This window comes from Eucalyptus grandis, chromosome 8 (assembly GCF_016545825.1).
Source record: "Eucalyptus grandis isolate ANBG69807.140 chromosome 8, ASM1654582v1, whole genome shotgun sequence".
In the NCBI taxonomy this organism is placed as follows: domain Eukaryota; kingdom Viridiplantae; phylum Streptophyta; class Magnoliopsida; order Myrtales; family Myrtaceae; genus Eucalyptus; species Eucalyptus grandis.
Window position 1 is genome coordinate 11,457,279 of NC_052619.1, and position 15,289 is coordinate 11,472,567.

The 15,289-nt window shown below is 37.4% G+C and overlaps 1 protein-coding gene and 1 long non-coding RNA gene across 2 annotated transcripts; one reads left to right on the top strand and one right to left on the bottom strand.

Moving 5' to 3' along the window:
- Positions 1 to 458: 458 nt before the first annotated feature.
- LOC120287844 lies at positions 459 to 1,091 on the top strand. Its single transcript, XR_005546106.1, has 2 exons — positions 459 to 519; positions 597 to 1,091. It is a non-coding gene; the product is annotated as an uncharacterized LOC120287844 (long non-coding RNA).
- An 8,120-nt stretch (positions 1,092 to 9,211) lies between these two features.
- On the bottom strand, positions 9,212 to 13,106 carry LOC104456455 (cytochrome b561 and DOMON domain-containing protein At3g07570). Its single transcript, XM_010071253.3, has 4 exons — positions 12,836 to 13,106; positions 12,175 to 12,574; positions 9,868 to 10,157; positions 9,212 to 9,593 (listed from the first exon to the last, which is right to left on the bottom strand). The coding sequence occupies exons 1-4, from the start codon at positions 13,016 to 13,018 to the stop codon at positions 9,366 to 9,368; spliced, it is 1,101 nt and encodes a 366-aa protein (XP_010069555.2). The 5' UTR covers positions 13,019 to 13,106; the 3' UTR covers positions 9,212 to 9,365.
- Positions 13,107 to 15,289: the final 2,183 nt, after the last annotated feature.

Below are 15,289 nucleotides of genomic sequence, written 5' to 3' on the forward strand. Positions count from 1 at the left end.
AACCCATTGAGCTCACTGCTCACAAACTTGAAACCCATAAGATAATAATATTTAGACAAAATCCAACAACAATCATTTCTTAAAGCTTTGTTGTTGACTATATATCATCATTCTCTTGTAAATACTAATATGGCAAAAATGTCGTTGATCAGCATCTCCATAATGCTTGTGAATTGTTTGAATCCCCAAAACATTCTTTACCGTGAATTATTAGTTGGACTACTGTTGGACTACTGAACATGTTATTCTCCATATTAGATTTTGGACTAAGAGCATGCTCCACTTGAAGACTGAGAATGCATCGATATATTTCATTTTCATGTGTAGCGCAACTAAATGTGTAAAACTTGCTCTTCCCTTCACTCTTTGAGCACCACTTTTGTTGTGGTTGTATGAGTGGAAATCAGCTATGAAAATTTGACTTCTTTCTTTATCAGCTCTCGGAGGCTTGAAGTCGTAGGGTGGAGTTGCTTCTTCAAGTTGGAGCATTTTGTGTGGCAGTTGGTGCGTTGATTGCAGGTACTTTTTCCATACGGTATTGGACAATTTTTTTTTTTTTGGTAAAGGTAATAGATATATTGACTTTAAACCAAAAGCTATACAGCTATACACAAAAACATGGCACCAAGAACTTACACTCAAGAAGACAACAAGTTAGATCGAGTGGAAGGGTGCCAAGAAGGAGGAAACAGCGCACAAAAATCATAAACTTGATGACCCGCGCAGCTAAGCAGTAGCAAGAAATCATCTGCAGCAGACAAAGGCAACCCTCACATACCAGATGCAGCTCCCAACTTCAACAATACCCACCCACCGAAGAGCAGCACAAGAAGCTAATTAGCCAACCAAGCAGCCTACAACTCTCAAGAACCGGCGAAGGCAGCAGCAGCACCAAGAACCCGAACTTACAGGGGAATATCGGCAGAATTAAAAATGGACGGGTCCAATCCCCAGCAATGTCGAATCCTCCTATTTCTATAAGTGTTGCAACATTTCTGATATGACACGTTTACGTGATCAAATACTTATGAATTTAGGAAGTAATAAATGATATTTGTAATTTTTAATGATAATGAGCTTCTTTCCTCAAAGCATATGTTATCATGTTTTTATTATAATGAAAGTATTCTTCTTGTAATTAAGAAAGAGAGCATGTGAAGTTTTTCTTGTAATTAAGAAAGAGAGCATGTGAAGTTTTTCCATTTGATGTTTTTTAGCAAAAAAGGAATTTTGATTTTAATAAAATTGTTTATACAATATCTTTAACATTGTTGTTAAATATAAATTAAAAAGTCGCAAATATTATTTTTTTAATTTTAAACAAATGAAAATTAAAATATTTAAGATTAATCACCAAATGGGCTTTGCAAATGTGTTTTTTACCAAACAGCATTTCTCTTAAAGTTGCATTTCAAAGCAAATGTTGTTCCACTCCTTCCAAATGATGTTGCAAAGGGCCCCAAACGCAAACCGGGCATATGGAGCATGCAAGTTCATGTTTATCTCCACCATTAAATGTGGTTGCACCATGGAGAACCCACATAATTCAATAATTGAGATGGAGTGAGTTTTTATACAAAATGTAGGTCGGTGTTTCGATATATTTGTAATTAAATGTATACCTTGCATCTAACAATTTAGAACCATTCTCACAAATTGCTATCCATGGAAATTGACTAGAAGCACACCTCATTCTTATAATTGTCCTCCACTATAGATCTTGTGAAAAGTTCTCGATTGGCTGCCATGAAAGCGATCGAGTTTGGTCACAAATCGAATCAACATATAAAAGTTTCAAGTCACAATTAACAAGTTTCCTGCACGAATCGTGCTTACCAGATATGTAAATCACATAAAACCCCACATAGTTTAGTTAAAGTCTATACTTAATCCAACCTACAAGGAAACACAAAAACGATAATCCGGTCCATAAAAGTTCTAAAAATCCAAGAAATGAAATCGAGTCGGCAAGCCGATCGCCGAATCAAATGTACACCGAACTTCTGTGCTCAATCAGTTGGTGCCAAATCAGCAGGTTTGCCCGAGGCCTCAGCAAGGCCGTTCTTCCCTGTCGAGTCGTTCAACGAACGATTGTCGTCAGCAATGCACCGAGGCAGCGCGTCATCGCCTCCTGCAGCACTCGATGATGCCCCAGCAAACCCCAGAAATGCTTCCATTGAAAGCTCGCGACCCTGCTCATTTTGAGCAATACATAAATAAGTACATACATACATATCATTTTCAAATACAAGGTTGGAGGTTTTTATGAGGATGAGAGGAGGATGTGGAAAATATGGGGTATATGTAGACCTGAAGATTGGGAAGCAAATCTGCATAATTTGCTGGATTGAATGGGAAGGGCATGCTTGCCATGGTTGGATTTGAGGCCATCAGCCATTGGATTCCCAACTTGATTTCCTCGTTCCTAGCTGTTACAAAAGGCATAGATCATAAGTTCCTAGAGACAAGGAGGAATACCGCCACCATCAAGCCTTCTATACCGCAAAAACAGTTCAAAATAGCTTCAACAACATAGAAAGTAAAATCAAACGTTAAGTGAGTTCTAGATGATCCGCAAAAGAAAGCCTTACCACCCATGTGAATCTGATTCATTAAAGTCTCGCGAAATTCCTTCCGATTGATGTTTGCATCGCTTAGATCCTGAGTATCCATCTAATTAATCATCGATGGACAACTTAAAACACCCGTCAGTTCATCTCAAATATGGAGACTTTAAATAGAATTATGTACAGAAACTAAAGGTTGGGATCGAATTCCTCAAGCTCGGAGAAAGTAGTCTCATCTCACCTCCAACGTTGTTAACTCAGCAGCTCGTGCCCTCTCTTGGACTCGCTGAGATTTCGCCTTATGCTCTAACAGATATTCCTCCACCCTTCTCATGTTCTCCGATTTGGTGGCAGATGCACGCCTCAACATAATTCTAGGAGCAAAAATTGAATGGAAATAATTTCCACTACCATATATGAGAATTTCGAAAAATAAAAGGAGGAGAGAAAGATTTGGATGACTTCATGTAAAGAGACACTCTTCAATATGAATTCAAGAAATCCAATCACATTTTTTTTTTATATTATAAAGTGGAAAAAGAAGAGGAACTAATTTGTAAATACGAATTCTCAGGGAATTGTTAAAAATGATAGAGCATATAGTACAAAGAAGGCCGTATAAAATGAAATGCAAAAGTACATATTACCACCCGGCTATTGGTGTACGAATTCGAAAAATTCATTAGCTTCTATTCCCAAAAGCATAAAATTGCAAGATTTAAGATCTTTGTGAGCTTGATAGCAAGACACCGGAAGACAGAGCAAAAATAAGCAGAGACTCCATGATTTTACGTAGAAAATGTGTATTGTAATTTAAATCTAGACTAGCCATCTAATTCAATAATGTTTTCCGGTTGTTCCTTTCGTTTAGAAAGCTTAAAATGTCTTTCAATTGAATGCAACTTTCAAGTAAAATTATAATTTCCTTCTTCCACCATTCTTCTCCTCCATCAAATTGTTTTGGGAAAAAGCCACAAAAAACCCTGAACTTTGCTCAAAGTGACACATTTACCCCAAACTTTTTTTTTTACATGAAAAACCCCAAACTTTTCAAACCGTGACACATTTACCCCAATCAAGGGCATTTTTGTCTTTTTATTCTGTTTTTTCCTTTTTCTTTTTTATTCTTTTATTCTTTTTCTTCCTTTCGCCGGCCCAGGGTCTCCCTTGCGGAGGGCACCCTCGCCCAACAAGGGTCGTCTTCGCAGTGTCCGGCGAGAGGGCCGCCCTTGCTAGATCTGGCGAGGGTAGGGACACCCTTGCCCGACACAGGTGAGGGCGGCCCTTGCCGGCGTCGGGCGGCCCTCTCACCAAATCTAGCAAGGGCAAGGACACCCTCTCCCGACGCAAGCGAGGGCAGCCCTCGCCGGACACCGGCTTCCCTCCGCTAGAGCCAACGGAGGGAAGAGAGAAGAAAAATAATGAAAAGACCAAAATGTATCACGGTTGGCAAAGTTCAGGGTTTTTCATGTCACAAAAAAAAAAAGTTTAAAGTAAATGTGTCACTTTGGGCAAAGTTCAGGGTTTTTCGTGGCTTTTTCCCAATTGTTTTATATGACCACCTTTTTTGGGGGGTCTGATTATGACTTCTTATTCAAGAGTACAATTTCTTTTTGCCCATAGTTCTTTTGACTTCTAACGGTGCTCATAAGTAAGTTAAGGAGCCTATAATGTGTACTAATCATGTATTATAGCAAACTAGGTGTTGCAAGTAATTCCTTGTTTTTTGGGATATTGTCTGGAATTAAACTGAAGTATTAGCACGTACCTCTTTGAGCGCCTTGGATTAAGGATGGATGATTCTTCGGCAGCAGATTTCGATTGTTTCTTCCTTGGCTTCTTGAAATCAGTAGATAACTCTGTTGTGCTCGGCATTGGCGATGTCCTTGGGGCATGCACAACAACTGAATCGTCCATTCCTTGCGCAAGAATCTGTGACATTTCATCGTCCGTGTATTGTTCAAGTTCAGAGAAGTCGACAGGACTTTGGCTCATGAACTGGGAGAAAATTTCATCTCCTTCTAAGTCACCAAATTCATTAAAATATAGATCGCCTTCTTCCTCGACATGATTTTTGCTTTCATCCATCTCCACCAAACTGTTCTTACAAAAACAACAGCCGATTTTCTTAGATCCAAACCCTAAAGCATGTAAGAAAATGTGCTGGTTGAATTAATGAAAAGCCAAAAGTCGTCACCTGATGATTGGCTCCCACAAGTGAGGTTTTCAAAACAAGTGCAAAATCAGAGAGGCCAAGTATTGGGTATTTGGGTGTGAGAGAGAAGGGAACCTAAAGAAATGAAAGTCAAAGAAGGTGCTAGAACAAGAGAATGAAATCCTTGCTTCAGTTTATAAACAGGACTAATTTAAATAAGCAGATTTGGCTTTGCATTTAATTTGACGAACGTGACTGGTTGTTCCTATCCTAAAAAAACATATGCATGAATTTTTCTGCTCACTATATATATTGTTCTTTGTCAATGGCCACTCTCAACTCAAATGTTCTTCGTCAATTTTGCATGTGTCGGGTCAGGAGGGAAAAAAAGAGGCTCTTCTTTTCGTTCATCATTGAAAATTTAGTTCTTGAGAATGTAGGAAGTGAAAAGCTTGAATTTGAGAAAGGATAATTTGCCATTCTATACTTAGTGGATTAGCGAGAATCATTATCCTTTTCTTTTATCACCAAATGAACGTGTCGACCATTATTTCACGGGTCTCTGTTTTTCACGCGAAAAATCTATTTTCGAACTTCCGCCTTGCTTTAACGGTAGGTCTTGCGCTCATTGACATTTGCGGAATTCAATAATTATGCTAACGGGTATTCTAATAAGAGAATTATCATGATTAAAATGCGCAAATCTTATATTATTCTTTTGTCTTTGGCACATGCTTACCGCGTGCAATGATTTAGGAGGGGCATATTAAACTCAAAAGGAGGGGGAAGAAGAAGATATTCCTTCAACCAGAAAAGGAAAACAAGCTATTTTCAAGTATACCTTATTCGATAATTTGCTCGATTTGTTTATATAAAGACAATTTCCCGACTATTTACTCTTTAGGTAGTAAATCTTAGATGTAGAAGTAGCTAGTTTGGGTTATATGTGACAATCTGCATGCCCATTCAACCACACTATCGAGCCAACATAGAAATACAACCTGTCAGGTACTTAGTATTTGAACTTGCAATATGAAACAAAACTTGACAACATTCCATTTTCGCTCGGATATGTCCATATAGCATTTTCAGTAATTCATTCATTTTCTGGATTTTCACCGTCCAGAAATTACTTAGAAAAGGATGTCCATTAAAGAAAGTATAGTGCATAGCCATTATTCAATGCCAAGTTGCCAACGGCCTCTCATTTGAATTGCGAAGTAACTTGGAGGCTGTTTGGTTACTTTTACAAGATTTTTCTATCGAAAAAATAGTTTTTAACATGAAAATGCTTTTTTTTTTGTCAACACACGACAACGCCGGTTGCATGGTCATTGATATTATCAATTCTCTGAAGACAAAACCAACATAATCTATTATCTTGAAAGAAAAAAAAAATTATCCTTCATGATGGAAAATCAATGGGAAAAGTACCAAAAAAGTCTTAAACATATTACATTGGTACCAATTCAATCCCTAAACTTTTCAATTGAACTAATTCAGTCCTAAACCTTTTAATATTGATACCAATTCAATCCATCGGCCAATTTCGGTTTTGGTTTATATTGACGCGGCAATTTTTATGATTTTTGAATTTTTTATTAATTTTTTTTTTTTTTTTTTTTTCTTTTCTTTTTTCTCCCTTCTTCCTCTGTTCCAGCGGTGGCCGGCGAGCCTGCGGTGAGGCTCATGGCTAGAGGCTCGCCGACCACCGGGTGAGGGCCGCGACCCTCACCGGCGACAAGCGAGGGCTTCATGGCCCTCACCCAATGGCCGGCGAGCCTCCGGCCACGAGCCTCACCGGAGGCTTGCCGACCACCGCGAATAGAGGAAGAAGGGAGAAAAGAAAAAAAAAGAAAAAAGTTAATAAATAATTCGAATAAATAATTAAAAATCATAAAAATTGTCACGTCAGCATCCGGCAACCAACCAACGTCCATGTCGGCGCCAACCGGCCAAAATTGGCCAGATGAATTGAATTTGTACCAATATTAAAAGGTTTAGAACCGAATTGGTCAAATTGAAAAGTTTAGGGCTGAATTGGTACCAATGCAATAGATTTAGGACTTTTTTGGTATTTTTCTCGAAAATCGATTCTAATTTTTCTATTTCTAATGTTGGATTAATAATAGAAAATGATTGCAGATATAGGTAAGAAGTTTCATCTTCTCATTTGTCACAAAATATTGATGAAAGCTTTTGGTCCGTTAAAGTTTTTGTGAGGGGTCAAATTACTAATTCTATAACAACTGCATATTTTTATCACGGACAACGACCCCTCATATATCATGTCTTAAAGTCATTAACATTATTAAATTTTTGCTTGTCTTTTAATAATTAATATTTTCTTCTGGTCTATAAACAATAATTTTAGTTTGAATTGAAAGTATTTCTTTTAATCTTATAAGGAAATAAACGTGCTACTTTTGTTAGTTCTAATTAATTGATTTTTAGTTTAACTACATATAGCTTATGAATGGACGATATCATGGAGTTATCAAATAAATGAAAAGTATAATTGATATTAAGACACGATAAACATAGTCTAGTGAAAAGAAGAAGAAGAAGAAAAGATAGCCATTTATTATTTGGCAACCAAAGATTAATATTTTTTTATGAAGAAATGCTTAAATAAACCAAAAGATAAGTTAAACGATTTCATTATTTTGCTAGTTGCAATCATATTTATGAGTGTACTTAGAAAAAGCCTTCAAGAGAACTGAGCAACATATCAACAAACAAATATATATAGACAATTCCTCCTATTTACATTTTAGGTAATATATCTTAGATGTGCGAATCTCATTAAATAACTAGTTTAGTTTACATATAAACAATCCGTATGTCCATTATCTAAACCCCATCATTAATCCAATATAGAAATATATCCAATTAGGTATTTGAATATCTAAGCTTGCAACATAAAACAAATTTGATAACTTACAATTTTCGCCCGGATATGTTCATTTTGAATTTTTAGTAACTCATTTATTTTCTGGATTTTCACAATCCTAGAATTACTCATAAAAGGATGCCCTTTAAGGACAATGTAATTCATAGCCATTGAATGCCAACTGTCTCTCATCGAATTGTGGAGTAACCTGGAGGCCGTTTGATTACGTTTACAACACCCATTTCTCTGTCAAAAAGAAATAGTTTTTAAAATGAAAACACTGTTTGCATAGGTATCGATTTATTGAATTAATTGAAAACGAAATCTAATATAATCTTTATCTTGAAAGGAAAAGAAAATTATTCTTCATCTTGGAAAAAGTGATTCTGGTTAACTCATTTTGACAGTTGCTTTTATTCTTCTTTGATGAGAGCTTTTAGTGCTTTTGAAATTTTTGTGAGGGATGAAATTACTAACTCGATGACAGTTGCTTTTATTCATCAGTGACTCTTAAGAGCTAGAGCTATTAACTTTTTTAATATTCCAGTTTGTCTTTTAATTTTTAAGATTTTCTTACATCTGAGAAACATGCTACTTTTGTCAGTTCTAGCAAATTGATAAATACCATAGCTGAAAAATTTTAAATAAAAGTCTAAAATGAATTTTGTATCAAATAAGAACCCGAATTAGATGTGTCAGTCTCATATAAGAGTCTAAAATGTCTATGGTAGTTTCAAGTAAGGGCCTAGCCCCGCTAGTCACCAGCTAACTAGAATTCCCGGCCGATCAAAAGACAATTTTAATTTTAAATTATTTTTCTTTTATTTCTTCTTTTTTCTTTTCTCTTTTCTTTTCTTTTCATTTTATTTCTTTTTGGTAAGCGCTAGCGAGGGCCAAGCGACCCTCACCAAAACTAGGTGAAGGTCACCTTACCTAGGGCCTTGCTAGTTGCGGGCAAAGGTGGCCCTCATCTATGGTTTTCGAGGGCGGCCTCGCTTGGGGCAAGGGTCATCTTGTCGAGGTGAGGACTAATCTCACCCATGGTCGGCGAGGGCAACCTCACCCAATCCTATCTAGGCATCACCAGCAAAGAAGAAAGGGAAAACTAGTAAAAAGAAAAAGAAAGAGAAAAAGAAAAAAAAACTCAAAAAAGGTAAAGGATGGAAATGTCTTTGATCAACTGAAAGGTCAAACTTTTTTTTTAATTGATATAGCCACTTCAAACTATTATTTGAAATAAAATTCATTTCGGACCCTCATTCGAGAAAATTAGGTATTTCATGCCTTTATTTGGCTTTTTCTCCATAGCTTATGAATGAAAGACGTCATGGACTAATAGAATAAATGGAAAGTATAATTTGCATTTGATTAGGATAGATATTGTTGAGTGAAAATGATATTAGATAAACATCTATTATTTGGCATAACCAAACATTAAATATCTTTTATTAAGAATCACTTAAATAAACTAATAACAAGTTAACTGACTTTACTATTTATAAATGTAAACAAAAATAAACGTAACCAAACGGGACCTTCTTCAATGAAAAAACAAAATCACCCTATTTACTATATTGCTAGTTGCAATCACACTCATGAGTCTACTTAAAACCGGCTTTCAAGAAAACTGAGCGACATATAAATTATAAACAAACTAATTTAAATTACAAGGAGAAAGTCCAAAGTCCACGACCCTTTAACCTATTCTCTGTGGAAACAAATACACACAAAAGGGGTACAAAAAGTGTCATCACTTCCTAAACTTTTGTATCTCCAAAACAATGAGAATTACAAATAGAAGACCAATAGTAATTCCATAACCAACATTCCACTTGTTCCCCTTTTCGCCTAAATGAATTCCATAGAAAACATTCGCGATCGCAAAAATAATCAAAACCCGCCCCACATTATGGTGATACCAGTTCCAATATCCTCGCAATTTTGATCCCTTCCCCGGTCGAGCCAAAATTGCCATGACCTGCCGAATTTTCATATAAACAATAGAAAAAGACATATAAGAAAGACCACAACTATATAAGATAGAAAATGAGATCGAAAGGGGAAATAGTGTATATAATATTAGGTAAATCATTCTGCCAATACATAATAATGTGTAGAAGAAGCATTGCAAGGGTCCAAAGAAATTTATATATGCATAATGGTAATCTAATGTTGTATGTGCATGCCTCGAACTTGGCAAAAAAACTGAATTGAGAGAGAGAGAGAGAGAGAGAGAGAGAGAGAGAGATTACCTGGAGGCAGCCAAGAACAAGAATGAAGATTCCCAAACCCTTGTGGGTGGAGACATTGCTGGCACTGATCTTGTTTTCCAACACGAAGCCGCAAATGATTCCCACCAAACCCAGAACGAAAGCCGAGGATTGAACGGCGGCGTGCACGTAGAACCACATCGGGTCGTACTGCTGGCCGTGACGAGCCACGATTATCCCAATGATCATCAAGATGCTCCATGCCAGCATGTTCAGGATCCCATGGCTCCTCCTCAGTCTGGTATAGGGAGTGCCCTCAGTCGTGGTTTGGCCTGTTCCGTAATTTGCATGCCAGAAACCCCATATTAGAAAGACCTTCATCTATCACTTAACATCTAGATCGTAGAAAAGAAAGTTGAAACAATGATGGCAATTTTTCTTCTCCCTTCTTCTTAATATTATTATTTAAGATATGCATGTACCTGGACCCAACTGAGGTAACAATGATGGCAACTCTCACGTCATTTTGCCTCAAAGACCTTTTCAAACTCTCATTCAAAGTAAAATAAAGAACTGAACAAAAGACCGTTTCGAATTTGGGATTAACTGGAGAGCCCTGAGATTGCTTCTTGATGACTATCAGAAAAATGTCAGCATCCACATTGGGTCAACTTGGGGCAATTTTTCATATTCTATTTCTTTCCGTCCAAACGGCGAAGATCAGTATACTTGATAAGGAATGGCACGCTTCAACTTCTCTGCACCGACGTGACACTTACCTGCCCCCTTGACATTGAGAGGTACTTAAGTGCTTCTGAAGGATCAAGGCAAGAAAATCACATAACGTATGACCCACATCAGCAGTGATGTTTCAGTGTTTTAGTATGACCACTTCCTTCGTTTATGTATACACAAGTTATGTTGTTGATCTCCACTCAATATTTTGTACTCTATGATTGATTAGGTGAAAAGAGAAGGGGACGCAGGCTGAAGAAATCCTGACATTTTTTCCTAAATTAGACTCCTTAGAACCATCTTCCAGCTTATTACCTTCAGTGTGATTAATTTTATGTATATGGGTGAATATTTATAGTGGTTTTATGTAAATTAAGTCACATCCTTTTTCAATTTTTCCCATATGGAGTCCAGCAAGAAAGGGTTGGCATCCCACACACCATGATGATGCGAAAGCTAGAAAAAGGCAATGGGCCCAACAATACTCAACGTGTGCGTAAAACGTACACTTCAACACATTCATTGATTTATTTAGTTGGTTATAATTGGTGCTAGCCCCATTTCCATAAAAAAATAAAAAGAAAAAAAAAAGTATTGAGAAAAAAGAGTAAGCAATAAAGTAACAATCATAAAGCAGTTGAAACATCAAACTACCAACATTTTTAGCTTTTATTTTTTTTGGTCGGTCAACATTTTTAGTTGAATAATGAATATATAATTAATAATTTAATCTTGTGTAATGACTCATTCAAAATTGTAAATAAAGGATTTGACCAATTTAATCCAAGATTTTCATGTCTATAATCTAATCACGTTGTAGCCTCTCTTCCTCTCTTTATTTTATGTTTTAAAAGGGAAGAAACTATTCTTATTTCAAACAAGTACTTGCATGTATTGCAATATTCTATGTAAGAACTCAAATTTTATGCAGACTGTGCACATTATAAAACTATATTCTTCTCTCTCTTGTTTGTCACTTTCTTCCTCCTTTCCTAACTTCCTCTTCACCTTTCTTTTGATTTCTACCAAATTGGTTACGTCTCTGCATCTATCTTATTCAACCTAAAAGAAAGTGGAGAAGTCATCAAATATCTACCCAAAACGCCTGGAAACGCACTAGCCCACCTACCACATGGAACCCACCAAACAAATATTAAATCCATTATTTTTTTGTTTCGTTCTAAGTCTAACCTTGGACAAACTCATTTGGTATTATCGCATCAATTTAGTGACCGAAGGTTGTCATTTTTTCGAATTTGTTTTGTCTTATAAAAATCTCTATGACCCCGTCTCCGATAATATTCCTAACCCAACCACTCCTATTCTCATTTAGTAAGTTGACTTTTGGTTGCTCATGTTTGCAATATGGTGAAACTGAGTGAAAAGTGGGGGACAAAGAAGGGTAAAAACCTTCCCAAGACAATCCCGTGATCCTATCTTTTCGAGGTTAAATTAGGTTTTTGCGTAGACAGACGGCATTTGATCTATGTCTAAGAGACCAACAGAAGCCTTGACTCGATGTAATCCATTGTTCTAAGCAATCCCGTAATCCTATCTTCTCATGGAAAAGGAGCAAAAAAGAGATAAGAATAGCAAGAGAGCAGTTGCACTGACCCGAGACAAAGTTCACGGAGGTCACTGTCATGTCCTGGTGCTGCATCAGCTGATACGTCGACCCCGGCGTGAATCCGGACGGCCCGACCGCGTAAATCAGGTTCGACTCAGGCTGGGCCGTGTTTAGCTGGAACGCCATGTAGGTGCGGTTCGACTGCGACACGATCATGGACGAGCTCGCCACGATGGTCAGGGAACCCTGGTCGGGCTTGACCTGGGATGGAGTCTGGGCATCCAGCGCGTACTGCTTCACCGTGCCGCTGCCGCTTGACGAGAACCAACCAACCACCGCGCTCGCCCCAACCATCTGCGGTTTGCTCGAGAAGCCCATGCCTATGTAGGAGTTGGCGGTGGGCGTGGAGAGGACGAAGCTCCATGTGTTTGCGGATGTTTGCTGGTACTGCAATTACAGTGTAAATTCACTAATGCTCAATCGATCACATCACATATCCAAAGTTTTAGATTGTTACAGCACCTACAATGAATTCAACTACCATATAAAGAATGACCTGTGAATCGTCACTTCGATTCGGGGTTGGTAAGATCCGGAACCGGTTCTCTCAAGGTTCCCAGATTTCAAAAATCGCCATAGTCTATAGATCGAAGAAACGCGACATACATCAAAGTACAATATTGAATCAGATTGAAGAGACAGTCTTACTCTGAGGATGAAGTTCTCAGATGCCCAAGCGGAGATGCAGGCGAGAGAAGTCGTGTTGAAGGGGAGGCCATCGACGTTCAGGTTGGAGCTGCACGAATCCAGCGACGACGACTGCGACCATACAGATGCCGCGAGGCCGCAGAGAGAGACGAGGACGATGACTAACGACGAAGACACCTTCATCTCTCTCCTTCTCTCGCTCTCTCTTGCTCGCTCTTTTCTCTCTCTCTGGAGGGTGGAAAGTAATGGAGAAAGTGTGACATTAATATATGTGAACTCGCCCGAGGAAGGTGACGATGTTGCTCCATTATTTTAAGGAGAATGATTGTAACTAACATGTTGTCTTGCCCCTGTACATTATTGAAGTCCCCATTACTCTTTACTTTATTATTATCCCCTTTTTTCTTATTTTCCCGGGAAAATCAAGACCGGATTTTCTTGTATTCACACGGCTTTGTAATGGGAATATTTTATTTTCGTGAATATCTAACTTCTAGTCCTCGAACTTAGGCACGTTTCCCAATCAAAAGATGAAACTTCGAATTTTATCTTACCAAGCCCTCGAACCTGTATGAATTTACCAATTAAGTCCTTCCGACACCAATCCTTATCTCCTTCCAGCTAATCTAACCATCAAACCAAGTCAGAAGATGAGGCATAGAAATTTCACGGTGGCTTGCCTTATGAGGCAAAAGGTACTGCCATTTTTTACGACATCTTGTCTATCAAGGCCCAATTTTTTGCACCATGTCACGATTCGACAGCCAGGTCAGCTTGAGTTGTTCAAGATGGGTTGTAGAAGGACTCGATTTCAAAAATTTAGGCAAGATCAATGACTCGATTGAATAAACCTAGAGGTTCAAAGGGTCGATTGGGGAAAGCCCGCGATATCAGGGACAAAAAGTAAAATTTCATTTTTTTTTCCTTCCTACATAGGGGTTCTCATCTTGAATTTTCAGTAACTTATCTATTTTTTTGGATTTTCACGGTCCTGGAACTACTCAGAAAAGGATGTCCTTTAAGAACAATGTAGTTCATAGGCATCGAATGCCAACCATCTCTCATCGAATTGTGGAGTAACCTGGAGGCCGTTTGGTTACGTGACCCATTTCTCTATTAAAAAAAAAAATAGTTTTTAACATGAAAACACCATTTGCATAGTTAACGATATTATGAATTATTTGAAAACAAAACTTAATATAATCTATTATCTTGAAAGAAAAAGAAGATATATATATATAATTTTAGATTAATAGCGAAAAAACGATTGTAGATCTCTTTTATGCAAGAACTTATACCTTCTTCTTCGCCCCAAAACTTTGATGTGAGCTTTTAGTGCTTTTGAAATTTTTGTGAGGGATCAATTACTCACGACAGTTGCATATCTTCATCATAAAAAGTTACTCCTCTCATATCATGTCTTAAGAAGTATTGACTTTTTTGATATTCCGGTTTCTATTTCAATAATTGGATATCTTCTTACATCTGATAAACGTGCTACTTTTGTTACTTCTAACAAATTGATATTTATCATAGCTTATGAATGAAAGACGTCATGGACTAATAGAACAAATGGAAAGTATAATTGGCATTTAGCAAACAGATATTGTTGAGTGAAAATGATATTAGATAAACATTTATTATCTGGCATAAACAAACATTATATTTTTTATCAAGAAACTCTTATATAAACTAATAACAAGAGACTTTACTATTTGTAAATGTTAGGAAAAATAAACATAACCAAACAAGATCTTATTCAATGAAAAACAAAAGTAAATAAAAATCACCCTAATTACTATATTGCTAGTTGCAAACATACTCATGAGTCTCCAAAAAAACAGCTTTCAAGAAAATGAGCAACATATAGACTCCGTTTGTTTCATGGAAAGTAACTTTCAAAAAAACGTTTTTCGAATTTTTCAGTGTTCATCTCATGAAAAATGAACTCATCAGGGAAAACATTTTCTATCAATGGAAAAAAGTCTTCTAAAATAGGGAAAAATATTTTCCACTTTTCAAGAAAACATTTTCCATATCTTCTTTCACCTCACTTTCTTTGACCAAATACATTTTCCTTTTATTTTTCTTTTTTTTTTTTTCAAAAATTGATTTTTATACCTTCTTTTTCTTTTTTTTCTTCACCCGGTTGCCTGCCACAGCAAAGGCCAGCGATCAGCCACTGGTGAGCTCGAGCATTGCTAGAGGACAACTAGTCTTGAGCCTTGCATATAATGATGCTCGCACCACCAAGAGGTGGTGAGGCTCACGCCTTGCAAATTGGAGGCAGCAATGCTTAGACCTCGCAAATCGACAATGCCCAAGCATCGCTAGGAGACCACAAGGCTCAAGCCAAATCGATGAGCCTCATGGTTGCTAGAGGCCGTGAGGCTCGAGCCTCGTTAGATCAATGACGCTCAAGCGTCACCAAGAGGTGTCGAGGCTCACACCTCA